The following is a 22,961-nucleotide window of genomic DNA, read 5'->3' as shown; positions in this document are numbered from 1 at the left end:
AAATTGAAGTAGATAGTTCCTGTGAGATTGTATGAGCCGAGGTCATTCTTCACAACCAGAAAAAAATAATGATTGGATCCTTTTACTGACCTCCCAATTCAGATGTACAGCTGCTGAAAGGTTCAAAGAAAACTTGAGTTTAATCTCAAACATGTACCCAACTCATACAATTATAGTTGGTGGTGACTTTAATTTACCCTCGATATGTTGACAAAAATACATGTTTAAATCTGGAAGTATGCCTAAATCATTATCTGAAACTGTGACAACTGCATTCTCTGAAAATTAGTTCGAGCAGTTAATTCATGAGCCCACACGAATAGTAGAAGGTTGTGAAAACGGACTTGACCTCTTAGCAACAAATAATCCTGAGCTAATAACAAGCATCAAAATGGATACAGGGATTAGTGAACACAGTGTGGTTGTAGTGAGATTGAATACTGTAACCCCAAAAACCTCCAAAAGTAAATGAAAAATGTACCTATTAAAAAACGCAGACAGAAGTTCACTTGACACCTTCCCGAGACAGAATTTCACTCCTTCCAGCTTAACAATGTAAGTTTAGACCAGATGTGGCTTGAATTCTAAGAAACAGTATCAGCAGCAGCAGCAATTGAGAAATTTACACCAAATAACTTAATGACAGAGCTGATCCTCATGGTACACAAAACAGGTCAGAATGCTCTTGCAGAGACAACAGAGAAAAGAAAAAGCCAAGTTTAAACAGACACATAATCTCCAAGATTGGCGATCTTTTACAGAAGCTCGAAATTTAGCACAGACTTCAATGCGAGATGCTTATAATAATTTTCACATCGTAACTTTATCTCAAAATTTGGCAGTAAATACAAAGAGATTCTGGTCGTATGTGAAGTATGCTAGCAGCAAGACACAATCAATGCCTTCTCTGCACGAGAGCAATGGAAATACAGTTGATGACAGTGCTGCTAAAGCAGAGTTGCTAAAGCAGAGTTACTAAACACAGCCTTCCAAAATTCCTTCACCAAAGATAAAGAAGTAAATATTCCAGAATTTGAAGCAAGAACATCTGCAAACATGAGCAACATAGAAATAGATATTCTCAGAGTAGAGAAGCAACTTAAATCACTTAATACAAGCAAGTCTTCCGGTCCAGACTGTATACCAATTAGGTTCCTTTCAGAACATGTTGATGCAATCTTCATAGTTAACAATCATATACACCCATTTGCTCAACAAAAGATCCGTACCCAAAGATTGGAAAGTTGCACAGAAGGAGTACGCCACTAAATTACAGGTCCGTGTAATCAACTTCAATATGCAGCAGGATTTTTTAACATATATTGTATTTGAACATTATGCATTATCTCGAAGAGAACAATCTATTGACAAACAGTGAACACGAATTTAGAAAACACCATTCTTGTGAAACACAACTAGCTGTTTACTCACATGAAGTGTTGAGTGCTACTGACAGAGGGTTTCAAATTGATTCTGTATTTCTAGATTTCCGGAAGGCTTTTGACACTTAGTCCCACACAAGCGGCTTGTAGTGAAATTGTGTGCTTATGGAATATCTGTCAGTTACATGACTGGATTTGTGATTTCCTGTCAGAGAGGTCACAGTTCGTAGTAACTGACGGAAAGTCATCGAGTAAAACAGAAGCGATTTTTGGGGTTAACCAAGGTAGTTTTATAGGCCCTTTGCTGTTCTTTATCTACATAAATGATTTAGGAGAAACTAAGCAGGCATCTTAGGTTGTTTGCAGATGTTGCTGTATTTTATTGACAAATAAAGTAATCAGAAGATCAAAACAAATTGCAAAACGATTTAGATGAGACATCTGTATGGTGCAAAAATTGGCATCTGACTAAATAACAAAAAGTGTGAGGTCATCCACATGAGTGCTAAAAGGAATCCATTAAACTTTGGTTACACGATGAACATGTCAAATCTAAAGGCCGTAAATTCAAATAAATACCTCGCAATTACAATTACGATTAACTTAAATTGGAAGGAACACAGAGAAAACGTACTGAAGAGACTGCCTTCACCATGCTTCTCTGTCCTCTTTTAGACTACTGCTGCACGGTGTGGGATACTTACCAGACAGGACTGACGGAGTACATCCAGAAAATTCAAAAAAAGCAGTACACTTTGCATTGTCACGAAATAGGGGAGAGGGTGTCACTCAAATTATTAAAACAAAGACTTTTTTGTTGAGGCGGAATCTTCTCACGAAATTTTGATCGCCAACTTTCTCCTCTGAATGCTCCCTATACAGGGAGAAATGATCATCGTAATGAAATAAGGGAAAGCAGAGCTCACACGGAGAGATATATGTGTTTGTTTTTCTGCACACTGAATGAGATTGGACTAATACAGAGTTATTGTGAGTGTGGTTCGATGAACCCTCTGCCAGGCACTTAAATGTGATTTGCACAGTATCCGTGTGTAGACATAGAGAGAGACATTCAAATGCATGTAAAAAATCAAAAGCAATGTACCAGATTTAAATTTTAAGTAATGTAATATAACACATTTCACAGTTAAACAAGAAACAAATCAACTTACAATACAACATTAATGCAGTACAGAGAAAAGCAGTTGTAACTGACTAAACAACAATGCAATATTTTCTGCAGATTGTTAAATATTTACAAATCCCAGGTGGTGGAGACAGTGTCACGTGAGTGTTTTACATGGGAGGAAAATAAAAGGAAACATTCTGGTATGAAGCAAAAGGTGTTGGGTCGTTAGCAACAAAATACCCTGGAACAAGTGATCTTGCAACAAAGATGATTATTAATTAAAAATATCAAAAATTCTATTGTTTGATTAAAATTCTTCTGGGTGTAGCACAATGCCATCATACAAAATACTTCAAAATTTCTAAAATATAAAACAGACATTTCACTTCATTACAATGTGTTTCCTCGGCACAAGACTTGTAACACTAGAGGGCAGATGCCTATATTTATTGCAAACTACTGGGTAAGAGATGTGTTGCACAAGCATTTTTCAAACTGAGCATTTTTCAAACTGACGTACGATGTTCGCAACTATAAAAAGTTTAGTTTTGTAATGAATTAAATAATCTACATTTTGGAATGTACGTTTTATTTATGAGCATTTATCACAAAATGGATGGACACAGCGTATCTGCGAGCCGGGATGACGATGAAAGTAGCACCGAGTATGCGGCACCTGCCGGTAAGGCTGTTGTCGGGTCTTGCCTCGGCAATACGGTGCGAGCCGTAGGGAAAGAGCAGCTGTGGCAATGTTAACGACATAACAGGGACACGACAAACTTGTTATAAATTCAATCAGTTGGAATGTGTTAAATAAGACAGAGTGTTTGTGGACTTAAACCTCTTCAAAATAACTACGATGTCCCAAATAATATTACACTTCTGTACGCATAATCACTGTAAATGCCAGTAAAATATACGGTACGTCATTATCAGAAGCATCGTACATATTTTGAGAATAGGATGTCAGATCTGTACTCTTAACTTGCAGCAGTAAGCGCAACACTTCGAGAATAGAAGTTCGACCAGAAGAGGTTGCCGAGTGTGCCGAAATAAGGTGAGCGAGACTGAATAATACGAGGTCTTAGCTCCCAATGAAGCTTTACTTCCCCACCCGGTATCACAGTAAAGAACCAGCAGAATTTTGCAGTAGGTAGGACGATATTTGAGAAGTTCATTTTCGAAAGGTACCAAATCGGAAAATTTGAAAAATTAAATAACAGGTGACAGCATTACTCAGAGCCATTACCTCTCTAATAAGAACTTGTGTGTGCCAAAATATAACATATCTGTTACGTATTTCCCCTTAAGACTTGCTGCTCGTGGTGACGAGCATCAAATCCAGTCTTATTTTGTTTCCAAGAAGTAACAAATCCCAGCGGCCAGTGTCTTTGGTAATGAAATTACACAAACAACATGGCCGACATTTGTTTACATGACACTGTATGTTGTAAGGAAGAGTCTGTCATTTTTTTATGTTCATTGTGTGTTTTTAAATGAATTATGGAGTTTGATATGTCAGATGAATACTGCAAATCACAAACAGAAACTTCAGAACAACAGTTAACAAATTTAACACAATTTTCTGCCAAAAGGTACCAAATCCATTTTATTTATGCAATAACAATTAAACAGACAAACATTTAACAGAAATACTTGGAGTAATGAGTCAACATCTGTCTGAATATACCGTATTTACTCGAATCTAAGCTGCACTCGAATCTAAGCCGCACCTGAAAAATGAGACTCAAAATCAAGGAAAAAAAATTTTCCCGAATCTAAGCCGCACCTGAAATTTGAGACTCGAAATTCAAGGGGAAGAAAAGTTTTGAACCGCACCTCCAAAACGAAACAAGTTGGTCCATATTACAAGCGCTCCGTCTGTATTTATACGGTTACCCTTCCTTTTTCACGTGCTTCATTTGGTTTGAATCTATTTCTTATTTTTCTTTGATCTGATAAGTGCCATTCTCTTTGTTATAGATGTTTACGTCACTCTAAGCTGAAAATGCATTACTGTACTGTGTCACGCATTGTGTCACATTCTGATAATGAGTGAGTGTTTACGGCCTGTTGTCGCTCGTGGCATGGCTTGCTTTTGTGCGCGCTACCGCCGTTTACAATTTTTAAAAAAAGAGGAATCATCTCATTAGCGAAACAGTGGCAAGATACTGCTATTTGTTGTTACCTACACTGCTGCTTCCTTTGATTATGATCAACAAGAACCAAATAATAGACTGTGTATGATAGAAGATGTTCTGAACAAGAGTTAAGCGAAAAATTTTCTCCGTTTGAAAATCTTTGCAGACGCCTCTTTAGTACATTACATTCTGCACTGAAATTAGAGTCATCTTAGATTTAAAAATTTTGTCAATTGCCGTGCTTCATTTCTGAGTGTATCACTATTAGGCATAAGAATAATACGAATATAAACGTGACATGATACGTATATTCTTCGGCGTTTGCTGTTGTCTCACTCTAGTTTTGCAGTTTATTAGGCAGACAGGATTTAAATGAGATAGCAGCAAACACGAAATAATACATGGCAAAGTGTTTATATTCATATTATTCTTATGGTGAAGAGAATACTGCATGTGATTCACAATTCATAAAAGTTCCTATTAGCAACAGGTAGGAAAAAATTCAGAACGTAGAGTTGGCCATATTGGCAAACATCCCAAACAGTCTTGCCAGTCGGATTTTTGTAGTACATTCAAATGCTGCTACATTTGAAGATGAACAATACGGAATTTGTATTTACTTCGTTGGATGATGTATGAAAATGCAGTGGTCGAAACTCAGAGCGGAGAAGAAAGCTCGTCTCCCATCTTTTTTTAAAATTTATTTACAAAGCATGCCTGTGTAGCGCTACGTATATTCGACGGCAGTAGTTAGTTGTGGCGGCACCTACCAACATTTTTCAGAACTTCCGCTTACTTTGCACTCGATTCTAAGCTGCAGGCAGTTTTTTGTATTACAAAAACCGGAAAAAAGTGCAGCTTAGATTCGAGTAAATACGGTAACAATAAAGCTACCAAACAAGTTCTGACGTTACTGTGCTTGTGGAACATTTTTTGTCTTCCCTGTTAGATTAAATTTTATGGATTTGGTATCTTTCGAAAATGAGCTTCTCATTTGTGGACTATGTGGCTCGATGAATGACACCTGTCCGCAAATTGGGGTCCAGCATCCGTCTGGCACTTTTTTCCTCGGTGTGCACGGAAGTATATTGACAGTTTGTATATTGCCATTTACGCTGTCGTGCCCGTGCACGGCGAAGCTCCGGCCCTGCGACCGCTCGTGGCCCGTGGGACAGACAGATGGCAGCCAGAAGTTTGTAGTCATACACCACATAATATACAATATAGTTATTTTTATCATATCACATTCACTGGCTTTGCCAACTTGCAATCAGAGTTCTTCTTCAAACCAAGCCAGACATCACCCAATGCTAGAGATCAGTCAGTCAGCACAACCTTACACTCCAAAACAAGATGGTACAGATGCACAATCAATATAATTTGCATTCTGTTGTTTTTCTGTTTTCACACCTGTGACATCACATACAGCAAATTAATTACATCACATATCAAAGCCGATTTCCTGTATCAGTAAACTTATCTACATCCACACGGCTACTCTGCAAATCACACTTAAGTGCCTCGCATAGGATTCATCGAACCACTTTCACATTAATTGATATCGTTCCACTCTCCCACAGCACACAGATCAACGAAAACTTACATCTTTTCGTGCGAGCTCTGATTTCCCTTATTTTATTAAGATTATCGTTTCTCCTCACGTAGATCTGCATCGACATAATGTTTCCACATGTGGAGGAGAAAGCTTGTGATTGAAATTTTGTGTGAAGATCCAATCACAACAAAAAAACACCTTTGTTTTAATAATTTCCATCACAAATGCTGTACTGTGTCTGTGACACTCCCTCCCCTATTCTCAGTAATACAAACCATACTGCCCTTCTTTGAACTTTCTCTATGTACTCCATTTATCTTGTATGGTAAGGATTGCACACCACACAGCAGTACTCCAAAAGAGGTCAGCCAAGTGTAGTGTATGCACTCTCTTGAGGAGATTTGTCGTATCTTGTAAGTGTTCTCCCATAAAATGTTGCCTTCCAGCAACATTGTCTGAGTTGTTGTTGTTGTTGTGGTCTTCAGTCCTGAGACTGGTTTGATGTAGCTCTCCATGCTACTCTATCCTGTGCAAGCTTTTTCATCTCCCAGTACCTACTGCAACCTACATCCTTCTGAATCTGCTTAGTGTATTCATCTCTTGGTCTCCCTCTACGATTTTTACCCTCCACGCTGCCCTCCAATACTAAATTGGTGATCCCTTGATGCCTCAGAACATGTCCTACCAACCGATCCCTTCTTCTGGTCAAGTTGTGCCACAAACTTCTCTTCTCCCCAATCCTATTCAATACTTCCTCATTAGTTATGTGATCTACCCATCTAATCTTCAGCATTCTTTTGTAGCACCATATTTCGAAAGCTTCTATTCTCTTCTTGTCCAAACTATTTATCGTCCATGTTTCACTTCCATACATGGCTACACTCCATACGAATACTTTCAGAAATGACTTCCTGACACTTAAATCAATACTGGATGTTAACAAATTTCTCTTCTTCAGAAACGCTTTCCTTGCCATTGCCAGCCTACATTTTATATCCTCTCTACTTCGACCATCATCAGTTATTTTGCTCCCCAAATAGCAAAACTCATTTACTACTTTAAGTGCCTCATTTCCTAATCTAATTCCTTCAGCATCACCCGACTTAATTAGACTACATTCCATTATCCTTGTTTTGCTTTTGTTGATATTCATCTTATATCCTCCTTTCAAGACACTGTCCATTCCATTCAACTGCTCTTCCAAGTCCTTTGCTGTCTCTGACAGAATTAAAATGCCATCGGCGAACCTCAAAGTTTTTATTTCTTCTCCATGAATTTTAATACCTACTCCTAATTTTTCTTTTGTTTCCTTTACTGCTTGCTCAATATACAGATTGAACAACATCGGGGAGAGGCTACAACCCTGTCTTACTCCCTTCCCAACCACTGCTTCCCTTTCATGTCCCTCGACTCTTATAACTGCCATCTGGTTTCTGTACAAATTGTAAATAGCCTTTCGCTCCCTGTATTTTACCCCTGCCACCTTTAGAATTTGAAAGACAGTATTCCAGTCAACGTTGTCAAAAGCTTTCTCTAAGTCTACAAATGCTAGAAACGTAGGGTTGCCTTTCCTTAATCTTTCTTCTAAGATAAGTCGTAAGGTCAGTATTGCCTCACGTGTTCCAGTGTTTCTACGGAATCCAAACTGATCTTCCCCGAGGTTGGCTTCTACTAGTTTTTCCATTCGTCTGTAAAGAATTCGTTTTAGTATTTTGCAGCTGTGACTTATTAAGCTGATAGTTCGGTAATTTTGACATCTGTCAACACCTGCTTTCTTTGGGATTGGAATTATTATATTCTTCTTGAAGTCTGAGGGTATTTTGCCTGTTTCATACATCTTGCTCACCAGATGGTAGAGTTTTGTCAGGACTGGCTCTCCCACGACCGTCAGTAGATCCAATGGAATATTGTCTACTCCGGGGGCCTTGTTTCGACTCAGGTCTTTCAGTGCTCTGTCAAACTCTTCACGCAGTATCATATCTCCCATTTCATCTTCATCTACATCCTCTTCCATTTCCATAATATTGTCCTCAAGTACATCGCCCTTGTATAGACCCTCTATATACTCCTTCCACCTTTCTGCTATCCCTTCTTTGCTTAGAACTGGGTTTCCATCTGAGCTCTTGATATTCATACAAGTCGTTCTCTTATCTCCAAAGGTCTCTTTAATTTTCCTGTAGGCGGTATCTATCTTACCCCTAGTGAGATAGGCCTCTGCATCCTTACATTTGTCCTCTAGCCATCCCTGCTTAGCCATTTTGCACTTCCTGTCGATCTCATTTTTGAGACGTTTGTATTCCTTTTTGCCCGTTTCACTTACTGCATTTTTATATTTTCTCCTTTCATCAATTAAATTCAGTATTTCTTCTGTTACCCACGGATTTCTACTAGCCGTCGTCTTTTTACCTACTTGATCCTCTGCTGCCTTCACTACTTCATCCCTCAAAGCTACCCATTCTTCTTCTACTGTATTTATTTCCCCCATTCCTGTCAATTGCTCCCTTATGCTCTCCCTGAATCTCTGTACAACCTCTGGTTCTTTTAGTTTATCCAGGTCCCATCTCCTTAAATTCCCACCTTTTTGCAGTTTCTTCAGTTTTAATCTACAGGTCATAACCAATAGATTGTGGTCAGAGTCCACATCTGCCCCTGGAAATGTCTTACAATTTAAAACCTGGTTCCTAAATCTCTGTCTTACCATTATATAATCTATCTGATACCTTTTAGTATCTCCAGGGTTCTTCCATGTATACAACCTTCTTTCATGATTCTTAAACCAAGTGTTAGTTATGATTATGTTGTGCTCTGCGCAAAATTCTACAAGGCGGCTTCCTCTTTCATTTCTGTCCCCCAATCCATATTCACCTACTATGTTTCCTTCTCTCCCTTTTCCTACACTCGAATTCCAGTCACCCATGACTATTAAATTTTCGTCTCCCTTCACAATCTGAATAATTTCTTTTATTTCATCATACATTTCTTCAATTTCTTCGTGATCTGCAGAGCTAGTTGGCATATAAACTTGTACTACTGTAGCAGGTGTGGGCTTCGTATCTATCTTGGCCACAATAATGCGTTCACTATGCTGTTTGTAGTAGCTTACCCGCATTCCTATTTTCCTATTCATTATTAAACCTACTCCTGCATTACCCCTATTTGATTTTGTGTTTATAACCCTGTAGTCACCTGACCAGAAGTCTTGTTCCTCCTGCCACCGAACTTCACTAATTCCCACTATATCTAACTTCAACCTATCCATTTCCCTTTTTAAATTTTCTAACCTACCTGCCCGATTAAGGGATCTGACATTCCACGCTCCGATCCGTAGAACGCCAGTTTTCTTTCTCCTGATAACGACATCCTCTTGAGTAGTCCCCGCCCGGAGATCCGAATGGGGGACTATTTTACCTCCGGAATATTTTACCCAAGAGGACGCCATCATCATGTAATCATACAGTAAAGCTGCATGCCCTCGGGAAAAATTACGGCTGTAGTTTCCCCTTGCTTTCAGCCGTTCGCAGTACCAGCACAGCAAGGTCGTTTTGGTTATTGTTACAAGGCCAGATCAGTCAATCATCCAGACTGTTGCCCTTGCAACTACTGAAAAGGCTGCTGCCCCTCTTCAGGAACCACACGTTTGTCTGACCTCTCAACAGATACCCCTCCGTTGTGGTTGCACCTACGGTACGGCTATCTGTATCGCTGAGGCACACAAGCCTCCCCACCAACGGCAAGGTCCATGGTTCATGGGGGGGATTGTCTGAGTGTTCTTTCCAAATTAAGTTATTCGTAATTGTAATTCCTAGATATTTAGTTGAATTTATGGCCTTTAGATTTGATTGATTTATCATGTAACTGAAGTTCAACAGATTCCTCATGTAGATGACCTCTCACTTTTCATTATTTATAGTCAATTCTCAATTTGCAGACAATACAGATATCTTATCTAAATCGTTTTGCTGTTAGTTTTGAGCCTGTGAGGACAGCCTCATCTACAAACAACTGCAAAAAACAAGACTGCTGCTCAGGTTGGCTCCTAAATAAATAAGGAACAGTGAAGGGCCTATACCACTACCTTGGAGAATGCCAGAAATCACTTCTGTTTTACTCGATGACTTCCCCTCAGTTATTATGAACTGTGACCTCTATGACAGGAAACCACAAACCGAGTCACATAACAGAAACAATATTCCATATGCACACAATTTGGTTACAAGTCACTTGCGAGATACAGTGTCAAAAACCTTCTGGAAACCAAGAAATATAGGATCAATTTGAAATCCCTCGCCGACAGCACTCGACACTTCGTGTAAGTAAAGAGCTAGTTGTGTTTCATAAGAGCAACGTTTTCTAAATCTGTATGGACTGTGTATCAACAGACTGTTCTCTTCGAGGTAATTCATAATGTACAAACGCAATATATGTCCCGAGGTCCTGCTACATATCAAAGCTGTACTTCAGTGGATTACTCCTATTGCCTTTCTTGAATATTGGTGTGACCTGTGCAATTTTCCAGTCTTTGGGTACGGATCTCTCGAGCAAACAGCTGTATATGATTGTTAAGTATGCAGCTGTTGCATCAGCATACTCTAAAAGGAACCTAATTGGTATACTGTCTGGATCCGAAGACTTGCTTTTATTAAGCAATTTAAGCTGCTTCACTACTCCAATAAGATTTCTACTTCTAAGTTACTCATGTTGGCAGCTGTTATTAATTTGAATTTTGGAATATTTACTTCATCTTCTTTGGTGAAGAAACTTCAGAAGGCTGTGTTTCGTAACTCTGCTTTAGCAGCACTGTCATTGATAAATTTTCACTGCTATCACGCAGAGAAGGCATTTATTGTGTCTTGCACCGGCATACTTTACATACGATCAGAATCTCTTTGGGTTTTCTGCCACGTTTCGAGACAAAGTTTCAATGTGGAAACGATTATAAGCATCTCGCATTGAGTCTGCACTAGAACTGATTTAAAAGGCTGCACTGACATAGCTTTCTGTGCAATGTTTCCTCCAGACAGACAGCACTTACCCCAGGGCGACGTTGTTGGAGCCCCGCATGCAGGCGATGGTCCAGACCCTCTCGAGGCCGTAGTTGAGCGACGACTCGAGGCGGTACGTGCCGGCGTGCCAGATGCGCACCGTCCCGTCCTCTGACCCAGTCAGCACAATCGGCAGCTCAGGGTGGAAGCACACTGCGACAGCAGGTTAAAGGTGTATATCTCCGAATATTTCTGCCGCGTTCTGTGGCACAGTGGGAGCTGAAGCTACTCGATCACAGACAGAGTGGCAAAACCGCCATACAGGAGTTTAAACAACAAACCAATCAAAAACCTGAAAACAACTGTTGCGTAATAATATAAACAAATAAAAGGCCTGGTATAAGTTTTCTTATACATACGTGTAGTTACATGTAGAATGGAAAATGGCTTTGTACACCTTTTAGGCTCTGGAAGAGATGGAAAATATCCGTGCAAAGAAAGAGGAAGGTTTCACGTTGAGGGAGAACGAAAGCAGTAGACTGCCACCGTGCTTTCTGTTCGTGCAGAGCTGCCCACCTAGTGGGACTGGACATTCAGAGCACATCTCCACCCACCGTAGTGGGCGTGCATTATTCTGTGCAGGAGTACGTGGAAAGTCTCACGAGGTGTGTTCATGGAGAAGGCGTAATTGAGGTGGAGTGAAATGTAACACAAGGGTCGTCCACAAAGTAAGTTCTGTTTGGTTATATAAAACAAATGTGTACAGACACAGAAAAAATATTTATTGTACAGACGTCTACAACTGTTAAACTACTTTTCTACATAGCTTCCAAAATTTTGTAGGCACTTGTCATAGCGTGGCACAAGTTTTTGTATGCCTTCCTCATAGAAGGTTGGCGCCTGTGTATTCGACGTTGTGGTTACACATTCTTTCAGCTCGTCATCATCACTGAAGTGTTGACCACGAAGGACAGATCATAGGTGTAAGAAGAGATGAAAGTCACTAGGAGCGAGGTCTGGGCTGTACTATTGGGTATGGGGGGGGAGGGGGGGGGGGGCACCACCTTTTGACAGTAACCCTCAGCGCTTGTTCTGTATTGTGCAGTGCAATTTCTTAGTTTGGCAGCGTGGTAAGAAACCAATCAGCAAAATGCCTTTTCTGTCCCAAAAAATGGTGCACGACTTTTCGAGGTGTCAAGATTTGCTTAGGCTTAACTTTCATAGGGGATGAAGTGTGCCTGCGTTCCATTGATTGCCGTTTTGTTTCAGGGTCTCGTATGATACCCAAGATTCATCCCCTGTATCCAAAAAAGAAAACCATTGCCTTCTTCATTGTTCAGCATCAAAAACTGAAGTGCACTGCCCATCTGTTTTTCTGTGTTGTTCAGTAAGAATTTTGAGTACCCAATATGAGAAAAGTTTTCGAAATTTCAGTTTTTCAGTAACAATTTCATGAAGTAGTGCACGAGATTTGCGTAACTTCCATAGGAAGGGCACTAAGTGTAAACTTACAGTTGTCCTTAATCTTCTCTTCGACTGTGTGAACCAGTTCATCAGTAACCTCAGACAGGCGTCCACTTCGTTCTTCATCGTGCACTTTATCACGTCCTTCACTGAACAGTCTGACATCTCGTAACCATCGAATCACTCACAGCATTTGGCTGTAAACATCGCAGATTTGCCGATGAATTTCCTGCAGTTTAACTTTCTTTGCATTTACAAAACAAATCACAGATCCGATTTCCAACGCGGCGCCATTTTCAACTACGGCTGACATTATAAAGAAGCACTACAAAGCACACGACGGCAGCAGCGATCTGAAAATGGCGTGGACGTCTTCTCCTCGCGTCAGAGTAACTGCTGCGCACGTTCAGAACTGCGAGAGTAGCGCTGCCGCGGATAGAAATAGAAACGGAACTTACTTTGTGGACAACCCTCGTATAATTAAGTTGTATTGCTAACTGAAAAGAAAATATATGTTTTGAATGGAAAGAGGTGTTTGAGATGCTTTTGTAGCCAGCTCAACAATCAAGCTCTCTTTCAACATATCCCTTAAATATTCAAAGGAGAGGAGCTGGTCGTAGCCCGGAACTGAGTATCAGGGCCAGTTCTGAATTCTGTAATAAATAATATATGCGACTGTGCATTCAGTGAAGTCACACCAGACAAACCCGATACACACACACATGCAGCCTGCGGACAAGTTGAGACCCGAACCGAGCGAAAACAGTGCACGGGGGTCGATGCCCAGTCCGGCACGCAGCTCCGATCGGGCTGCACGTGACTGGAAATGGGAAGACACGAGGAGCTGAGGAAGAGTTGGCATGCAAATGCACGGTTCACATTAAAATCCTTTCGGGTGTACTGCGCAGATCACACACTGCCCTCAGAAACTGCCTCCAGCAGAGCCCGTCCCATACAGCTTCCGTCCAGTTTCTCACAAATCCCGGTCGCTGCAAGTCTCTACGCCAGGGCTTCCCAATGTGCGGTCTGCGGACCCCTTACGGGTCCGCTGGCTCTTTCTAGGGGGTCCGCGGCCACCTTTCACCAAATCGTGTAAAATAATGAGTAGAATTATTGAATAAAAATGTGAAAATCAAATTCATCACTACCTTTTTTCCATGTGAAAAAAATGTGTACTTTTACTTCAGGTCGTATTCCCAAGCAGCCTTTGCAGTTTCTAAGTGAGAACGCATACACAGTTTAGTGCCGGAGAATGCGGCTTCTCCGATCGACTGTTTTGCGACAATACAGGGGTCGTTTGTGTGCCGGCTCACGGCGGTAGATGCACTGAAACTCTTATGCATGCGCGGAGCGAGCTTTGTTGACCAGTCACAGCGCTCGCTGGCACGTATGCGGCCCCAGGCATCATTAAATCTTAAACTTGCTTTGTCAGTGCACTACCTATTTCGTAAGTCAATTTTTGACCTTCAAGTTGTTTTCATTCATCTCTAAACCAAAGACTATTGATACTCCAGGGGAGGGGGGGAAATCATTGGGAACAGACTAGGGGTCCGCTATGGATTTTTGACTGAAGAAGGGGTCCACCAGCTGAAAAGGTTGGGAAGCCCTGCTCTACGCAGTCCATCCCCTCCCCTTGTTCTCAGTCTTCCCTGTGGACACTTTCCCTCTGACCTACTGACATTACTTTTCTGACAGCACCATCTGAAATCCTCACGTGTCCAGCCCACTGTAGCTGCTCAACTGCTTTTTCTACGACAGTACAATTCGTCGTAGCACATATTTCTCCATTTTTCAGTCTCCACTATTTTTCTTCTTTTCCAAAAATTTCTCTTGCGTTCTCACTCTCTCGTGCACAGACTACCAGTTATTCCTTAATACTCTGGTACTCAAAATGGTTCTAATGGCTCTGAGCACTATAGGACTTAACTTCTGAGGTCATCAGTCCCCTAGAACTTAGAACTACTTAAACCTAACTAACCTAAGGACATCACACACACGCATGCCCGAGGCAGGATTTGAACCCGCGACCGTAGCGGTCGAGCGGTTCCAGACTGTAGCACCTAAAACCGCTCGGCCACTCTGGTACTCATCTGGAAGCATTAACAACTTATTGGTTTACTTCCGGATGGACAGTATTCCTCTCACTGAAGTATCTCCTCCTCCTCCTCCTCCTCCTCAACCTTTACTTTGTGCCCTGCCTCGACAGGTCTGACATGTTATATCGGTTTTGGTAATGTCAATGGTAGCTGGAGGCCAGCTGAAAATACTAAAATAACCTACATTTTGAACATGCTGCAGTTGTCTTCCTTGGGGTCTATGTTCTCAGGAATGCTGCTATAACACAGGTTACTTCAGTGTTTATAGCATTAAAGTGAAAAAAATAAATAAATAAATAAATAAATAAAATAAAAAAAAATAGTGCTCCTGGAAAGACGACTTCTATCTGATCCAGTGACAGCATATGCTATGTGGAGGATAGTAGACGTACTAGTAATGGTATCAACATCGTCCGGCAACAGACAAGAGTAGTGGCATAGCTACCAGAGTACCATACGTGTCTACCGTCTGACAGGAATGTTCACAGCCAGAAGGCTCAGTGTGGTGCAAGAGACACACTCAGGCTTCCCGCAGCCAACTGAACGAGTCGAGTTTGAAACGGGTCAAACTGTGGCCTTCCTAGTGGCGGGACGGTCCTTTTGGAGAACTGCCACGGCGTCGGACGTGCTTCGTCAGCTGTGCGAGGGTGCCGGTATCGGTGGTCACGTAAACATTCTCACACCCACAGATGACGTTCCGGACGTCCACGCAGCACAGACCTGTCGTATTGTGAGGGTAGCAGCAGCAGGTCGTACAGCTACAGGAAGGTAACGTGTTGTTCCGACAGGATAATGCTCGCCCACACACTGCCTGCGAATCTCGACGTGCTCTGCGAGGTGCGCAGCAAATTTCCTGACCGGCACGATCTCTGGACTCGTCTCCGAGCGAGCACGTGCGGGATACGATGTGACGAGAAGTGACTCTGACTCGCCAACCGACAACTCTTACAGAACTACGTTAACAGTTCGAACAGGTGTGGCATAACGTATCCGAGATCAGTATTCGCATCTGCACGATTGATTGGATGCTACAGTCAGTACTTGCATTGTCACCTGTAGATGCTACACCATCTGGTACCTGAGAACCGCTTGTGCTATTGACCTGTAAATATAATCATTTTATGCACTGTTGCAGCAACAAACCTTGAGTGAATTTGTTTCCTCTAAAAGTATATACTAATTTTTTTCTGGCAGTGTGTTTAGTAGAATTTTAATGACACCGATAGAGGTCATGGAAACCTAACACAATGTCACAATTTTCAAGCACACTGCTACATTTGCTTCCTGAGTGACATAAGTTAGATATTTCTTTTAAAATATAATCAAACGGTTTTTACACATTACGATTTTATGAAAATGATGTACGAGTTTTACTTTTGTAATCCTCAATCTTCCGAGTTTTATCTATTAACAAAAATTGGCCTGTCTGGTAACTTACAAAAGAATATGTAGCAGTGATTACGACAGCAACATTTCCGTTAATTGTTATGTTCTATTGCTACAATGGGTAGAAATCAACATTTTATTTGTGAATGTAAAAAAAATAAACTATGCTGTATGACACGTTACCATGATGAAAGAAATGAAATGATTCGTATAATTATCAAGCACGAAAATAGTCAGACATAATATGCTGACCAAAAAAAAAGGAAATGGCAACACCAAGGAGGAGTTCTGTGACAAACAAAAGTTGGAAGATGTGTTGCTACATCTGAAAGATGGTGTCCCTTCAAATTTCGCACCTGTCACATAACAGTAGCCTACTACTTTTGAGATTGGACACGGCGAGTTTGAACGAGGTCACGTAATTACTGCCAGAGGTGGTAACAGGAATGTACGGTCGCAAGAAGACTCGGCTCCGGATGGCCACGTGGCACTAACGAGAGGAAAGCCCAACGTGTTCGGCATACGGCTCTGGCCCGTCGTACTGCATCTGCAGTAGCAATTTGAACAGCAGTTGGTACCACAGTGACACAGCGAACTGTCACAAAGAACAACACCGAGGCAGTCACCCCGTACCGTACATACCACTGACCCCCAAACCACTGCCATTTGCAACTTCAGTGGTGTGGAGCAGAGTTGGAGGATTCGGGGAGGGGGGGGGGGGGCTGTTTGGAGGTCTTTTGTGTTTTCTGAAGAAAGCTGGTTCTACCTCCACGTTAGTGATCGTCACTTAGAAGAAGGCCAGTTGTGGACCTGCAACCGACCTATCTGCATGTTAAACACACTAGCCCTAGACCTGGAGTTATGGTCCGGGGTCCGATTTCACACGACAGCGCGAGCATTCTCGAGGTTATCCCACGCACCCTGACTGCAGATCTGTACGTAAATGTGGCCATTTAACACGTCGTGCTGCCACTCACGGACAGTGTCCCGGAAGTATTCTCCGTCAAGATAACACTTGCCCAGACGCCACCGTTTAACCCGACACGCTCTACGGGGCGCCGACACGTTGCCGTGGCCCGTCCGATTGCCAGATCTGTGTCCGGCTGAGCACGCACGGGACATCGTCAGACGACAACTCCGGCGTCATCTACGACCAGTATTAAGCAGTCCTGCATTGAGTGACTGTGTGCAACAGGCATGGAATTCCATCCTACAAACTGAATCCAGCATCTGTAGGACACGATGCATGTATGTTTGCATGCTTGCATCCACAATTCTGGCAGTTACACTGGTTAGTAATGTACCAGCATTTCACATGGCTTATCTCACATTTACATTAACGTGTGCTCTTGAAATCTTATTCATTAAATATATCACCTAGACAATTGTAGAATTTTAGAACATGTTTTTTGCTCGCGTATCGTGTCATTTCTGGAAACCCAGAACCCAGTCTGTGGGAATCAACACGGATTCCGGAAACAGCGATCGTGTGAGACCCAACTCGCTTTATTTGTTCCAGAGACCCAGAAAATATTAGATACAGGCTCCCAGGTAGATGCTATTTTCCTCGACTTCCGGAAGGCGTTCGATACAGTTCCGCACTGTCGCCTGATAAAGTAAGAGCCTACGGAGTATCAGACCAGCTGTGTGGCTGGATTGAAGAGTTTTTAGCAAACAGAACACAGTGTGTTGTTCTCAATGGAGAGACGTTTACAGATGTTAAAGTAACCTCTGGCGTGCCACAGGGGAGTGTTATGGGACCATGGCTTTTCACAATATATATAAATGACCTAGTAGATAGTGTCGGAAGTTCCGTGCAGCTTTTCATGGACAATGCTGTAGTATACAGAGAAGTTGCAGCACTAGAAAATTGTAGCAAAATGCAGGAAGATCTGAAGCGGACAGGCACTTGGTGCAGGGACTGGCAACTGATCATTAACATAGACAAATGTAATGTATTGTGAATACATGGAAAGAAGGATCGTTTATTGTACAATGATAGCGGAACAAACACTGGTAGCAGTTACTTCTGTAAAATATCTGGGAGTATGCGTGCGGAACGATTTGAAGTGGAATGATCATATAAAATTAATTGTCGGTAAGGCGGGTACCAGGTTGAGATTCATTGGGAGAGTCATTAGAAAATGTAGTCCATCAACAAAGGAGGTGGCTTACAAAACACTCGTTCGACCTATACTCTAGTAATGCTCATCAGTGTGAGATCCGTACCAGGTCGGGTTGACAGAGGAGATAGAGAAGATCCAAAGAAGAGCGGCGCGTTTCGTCACCGGGTTATTTGGTAAGCGTGATAGCATTACGGAGATGTTTAGCAAACTCGAGTGACAGACTCTGCAAGAGAGGCGCTCTGCATCGCGGTGTAGCTTGCTGTCCAGGTTTCGAGAGGGTGCGTTTCTGGATGAGGTGTCGAATATACTGCTTCCCCCTACTTATACCTCCCGAGGAGATCACAAATGTAAAATTAGAGAGATTCGAGTGTGCCCGGAGGCTTTCCGGAAGTCGTTCTTCCCGCAAACCCTACGCGACTAGAACAGGACAGGGAGGTAATGACAGAGGCACGTAAGGTGCCCTTCGCCACACACTGTTGGGTGGCTTGCAGAGTGTAAATGTAGATGTAGATTCCTCAAATTTCATTACTTTATTTTTTGGAGTTGCATTTTTTTTTTTTCATCAGCAAACATTCCTGCACCAGTAACACAGAAAGATGTAACATATAAAAGAATTACTAGTTTTCAAAATATTAAAAGTCTGGTTAACAGAATGCTATAAAAGGAGTACAAGTTAAGAATATGTAAAAATTACAGAACCAATTTAATGGGCATTTAAGTCTAATGGTATCTCAACTGTCTAGTAAAAGAAAAATTCACCTCTGGCTGATACACTAGCAATGAAGGAGTAGAGAACAAAAGTGCCACTGGAGACCAGATATAGCAACAAAAACTAACATTCTGAGGCTGTTATGTTGTCGTCCAAATTGTAAAATTATCTGGGTGCTAATAACAAATATTTCCTGCAAAAACATTCATACAAAAAGATATCACAGTAATAATGACTGACTAAAAATATTTTTATACAGGCTGTCCCAAGAGGAACGGACAGTATTCGAGAACACTCACTCAACGCAAAAATGCCTAGCGAGCACGGACTCTAAAATGCATACCTTGTGCACCAGGAGCACTCTTTTAATATAACAGACGTGTTTCACAATAGCAAAGATGAACAAGTGGTCAGAGCGCTTAAGGTATGCACATTAGGGGCTGCGTTTACTGAACATATTTTTTCTCATTTTGGTCCAGACTATCACTTCGAAAAATATGGAACGCAAATAGCTTTCCTTAGAACAGATTTGTTTCACAGTATTGAAGATGAAGTGCTCACAGATCTTAATGCTATGCATTTCAGGGTCCATATTTACTAGTCTTTACTGCGTATGTGGTGTCTGTTCTTTTGGACAGATCCGAAAGAACCGACACCACATATATACTTAATTAAGGTGAGGACGGTCAATGATGTCTTCAACGCAGATTCACACCAGGTTCAAACTCTTACGGGAATTGGCAAAATACCACAAGCATTAGCAAAATGTGCAAGGGGCACTACATTCATAGTGTGGGGGCATGTTGATAATTTGGGTCTGACAGGAGGTGTGCTAGGTTAGTCTGAGCAACTGCAATGACCACTGTGTCCTGATGGCTCAGTGGCCACAGCATCTGCCTAGTAAGCAAGTGATTCACTTCGAATCTCAGTTTGGCATAAGTTTTGAAGTTTCACCATCGATTTAAATCGACAACTACTCACAACCAACGTCTGTAATTCCTTTCTGTCTTTAGTCTTTTTTGCTTCAAATGACTGTTCCCGCCATATTCCTCAACACTGACAATTCCTCCTACAACATCCTGTATACAGAAGAAACACATTTGCTATCACCAGCACACGGTCACATAAAATGAGCGTATATCGGCACTGCGTATTTATACCTGCGGAGATATTCTGCGCGTGGCCCTCGAGTGTCTGCACGCACGTCTTGTTCTGGTAGTCCCACACCTTCACCAGGCGGTCGTCTGCACCCGATATCAGGTACGGCTTGTCCCCGCCGTGGTAGTAGTCCACGCAGTTGACGCCCTTCTCGTGGCCGTCCAGCGTGAAGTTGGGGGTGGGGGAGCCCAGTTGCCACACCTGCGGGTAGAGCGCACAGTATTCAGGTGAGAGGAAGCGGTACGGCAGAGGTAGGGACTTGTCGGCAGTAACAGTGATATAAACTAGAACAGTACAGATTTGTTAACGAAGTTGAGGCATCGAGTTGTGGGAAGGCACATTGGTAAGACTGAAAACACTGCAAGCTTTCAGAATACAACCTCATTCGGCCTAACTAATATAGAATACATCGTGCGAGGACTGCTCAAAAAATAATGCAAATTTATTTTGAAGAATTCGTAAGGGCACGACTATGCAAATCATGTGACTTCTGAAATTTTCCCGGAGTATTTCTTCTTCTAATAATTTCCGGGTATGCAGCCGGATCCCGTCGACATTCTGCCAAATCATACCCACCTCAAAATTTCCCAATACACTGAAGCGTTCGATACAGTATGTTTGTTGCTCGAACAATCAGAAAATATCCTGACTCGCCCGGTGCTAGTGTGAGAGAGAGGCGAAAAGCTATGAAGTAGCCACTACAAAAATCTATTGCCTTGCTTAGAATTTGACAATTTTGTGAAACACAGGAGGAAAGAGCATACTCTAAACAGGATATTGTGTGTTGCTCAACAAGAGAGTTGTGACCTCGATGGCTGTTTCACCACCCTTACCACCTGGATTCTTCCCCCAGACACCAGTTCCTCAGACTACCGCAGGTGGGAACTGGCGCTACAACACGTCCTCAGTTCTCGCCACCCACTTCGCCTTAATTTACGTTAATTTGTTCCGTGTCAACATTTCTTCACAGTAACATCTCCTTTCTTCGCTCCATTTTAGTTTTCTACAGCTTTCATTTTCTGACCTGTCTATTTTCTCCACCCCCCCCCCCCTTCCATCTCCACCACATAAAATGCACTTAGTTTATCAATTTTATTAACTCGTGTACTATATTTCAGCAGTAATCTCTGTCTTCCATATTCTCCTATCTTACACCTTTAAGCTCTCAGGTTTTCAAATCTTGTCCAGTGCAGTTCCCAACATTCTGTCTTTCCTTCTCATCCCATCCTGTACTTCTGCCCTGATCTGGGGATCTGGGTGACTTTTCCGAACTCTACCCATTTTTCTGAAGCACTCTAGTTCCTTTCCCTTCACCCCTTTTCCCTCCCCTTCAATCCTCCTGCCAGAAGGAGCCACTGTCTCTGAAAGCTTGCACAAGTAAAACTTTTACTTTATTTATTTTTACGTGTGTGTTCTCCTGATGAGTAGATTTTTTATCTATTCAATTGCATTATACTGGCTGTAATTATTGCGAGAATAAATTACAGCAGTGAGACCCACCATGGGAATAGTACAAACAGGTGTCAATAGATCGCAGGACAAGTGAAAGTTCACAAATCCGACTGGATCGTGACAGTGATCTTTTAATTGTGTATTAGTTGCTGCTGTTACATATGTCTTGCGCCCTAATAGATACTGCAGCACATGTTCCTCAGTCGCTGAAGCACAGCACTACAAATGGGTTGGGTAGTGACACAAGCTTGGCCGCGAACTAGAGCAGTGTGGGGAGCGGAGTAGGGAGCACACAGCATATCACATCACACTGCCAACCACGGGAATGTATACCGCATTCTTTGGTTTTTTAGGAAAACCTACTATGTTTAAACTGCAGTTTTTCTGAGTCCGTTAGTAGTGGGATTTGAACTGACTTTAAAACTGGACACTCAAAAAGAGGAAACGGTAATGGTACAGACAGAGGATAGCGGCGGTTGGGGTCGTTTGGGGGAGGGGACCAACCGGCGAGGCCATCGGTCTCGGCAGATTAGGAAAGGACGGTGAAGGAAGTTGGCCGTGCCCTTTCAAAGGTACTGTCCCAGCATTTGCCTGGAGTTATTTAGGGAAACCTAAATCAGGATGGCCGGACGCAGGATTGAACCGTCATCCTCCCAAAGGCGAGTCCCGTATGCAGTACTCTGCGCTACAAATGTTGTCGATGTTCACCGTGACGTATAACGGGAATAAAACGGGGTGTGGCGACTGTCCACTTTGCAAAGTCGATGAGAGAACAGCAGGCAGACAACACGTTTGGAAGCAAGCAACATTGTAACATTCTAAGCAACATTATAACATCCTCACGTCAGTATAGAAGGGAAATCCGATATGTATTCTGATAAAACCACCTGTGTTCTCAGTTGCCATGGTAAACCCAACCTCAGAAATAGCAACATATTCAAAAGGAACAGCCAGATATTTGTTAGAATTAAGTTTCACAGCTTTCCTGTTAGGATGATACCACATATGACAGGCTAAGTGGACAAAAAAAGGCAATGAAGATAAAAATTAATGTAAACAGTTCCTTTTGTTATCAAAATGTAGACTATCAATAAATCGCGCAAGTTCAGAGTAGGTGTAATGTTAACTTTTTAGGCAGATTCTTTACGTTAATGAAACAGTCTGTAGTTCCGATTGGTCAGAATTTGTTAAAAATAAATTTTTCTCAAGAACTCTATGGGAAAGAGGGGTGGGGATGGGTCATCTTATACTCGGGTAAATCCAGTATTCACAAACATTTGTGTGAAGTCTGCTGAAAATCTGCATTTGACAGGAGTGCAGTCGGTGGCTGGGCACAGGGGGTGAGCCCATCAGGTGGTGGTTTGGTGGAGCAGTGAGTGGA

General features: G+C 42.0%; 1 protein-coding gene across 2 annotated transcripts in view; it reads right to left on the bottom strand.

Annotated features, from left to right (window-relative positions):
* The window catches only part of LOC126427376 (coatomer subunit beta'), a 174,490-nt gene that overhangs the window by 110,798 nt on the left and 40,731 nt on the right, over nt 1-22,961 (bottom strand). For both annotated transcript variants that reach the window (XM_050089724.1, XM_050089723.1), the window contains exons 5-6: nt 20,131-20,329; nt 11,240-11,402 (exon numbers count right to left, since the gene is read on the bottom strand). In XM_050089724.1, the coding sequence (XP_049945681.1) occupies nt 11,240-11,402; nt 20,131-20,329 (362 nt within the window). The remainder of the gene's footprint in view (nt 1-11,239; nt 11,403-20,130; nt 20,330-22,961) is intronic.

Source organism: Schistocerca serialis, chromosome 11 (genome assembly GCF_023864345.2).
Source record: "Schistocerca serialis cubense isolate TAMUIC-IGC-003099 chromosome 11, iqSchSeri2.2, whole genome shotgun sequence".
NCBI classification, from domain to species: domain Eukaryota; kingdom Metazoa; phylum Arthropoda; class Insecta; order Orthoptera; family Acrididae; genus Schistocerca; species Schistocerca serialis.
This window is presented reverse-complemented; position numbering and strand designations above follow the sequence as displayed.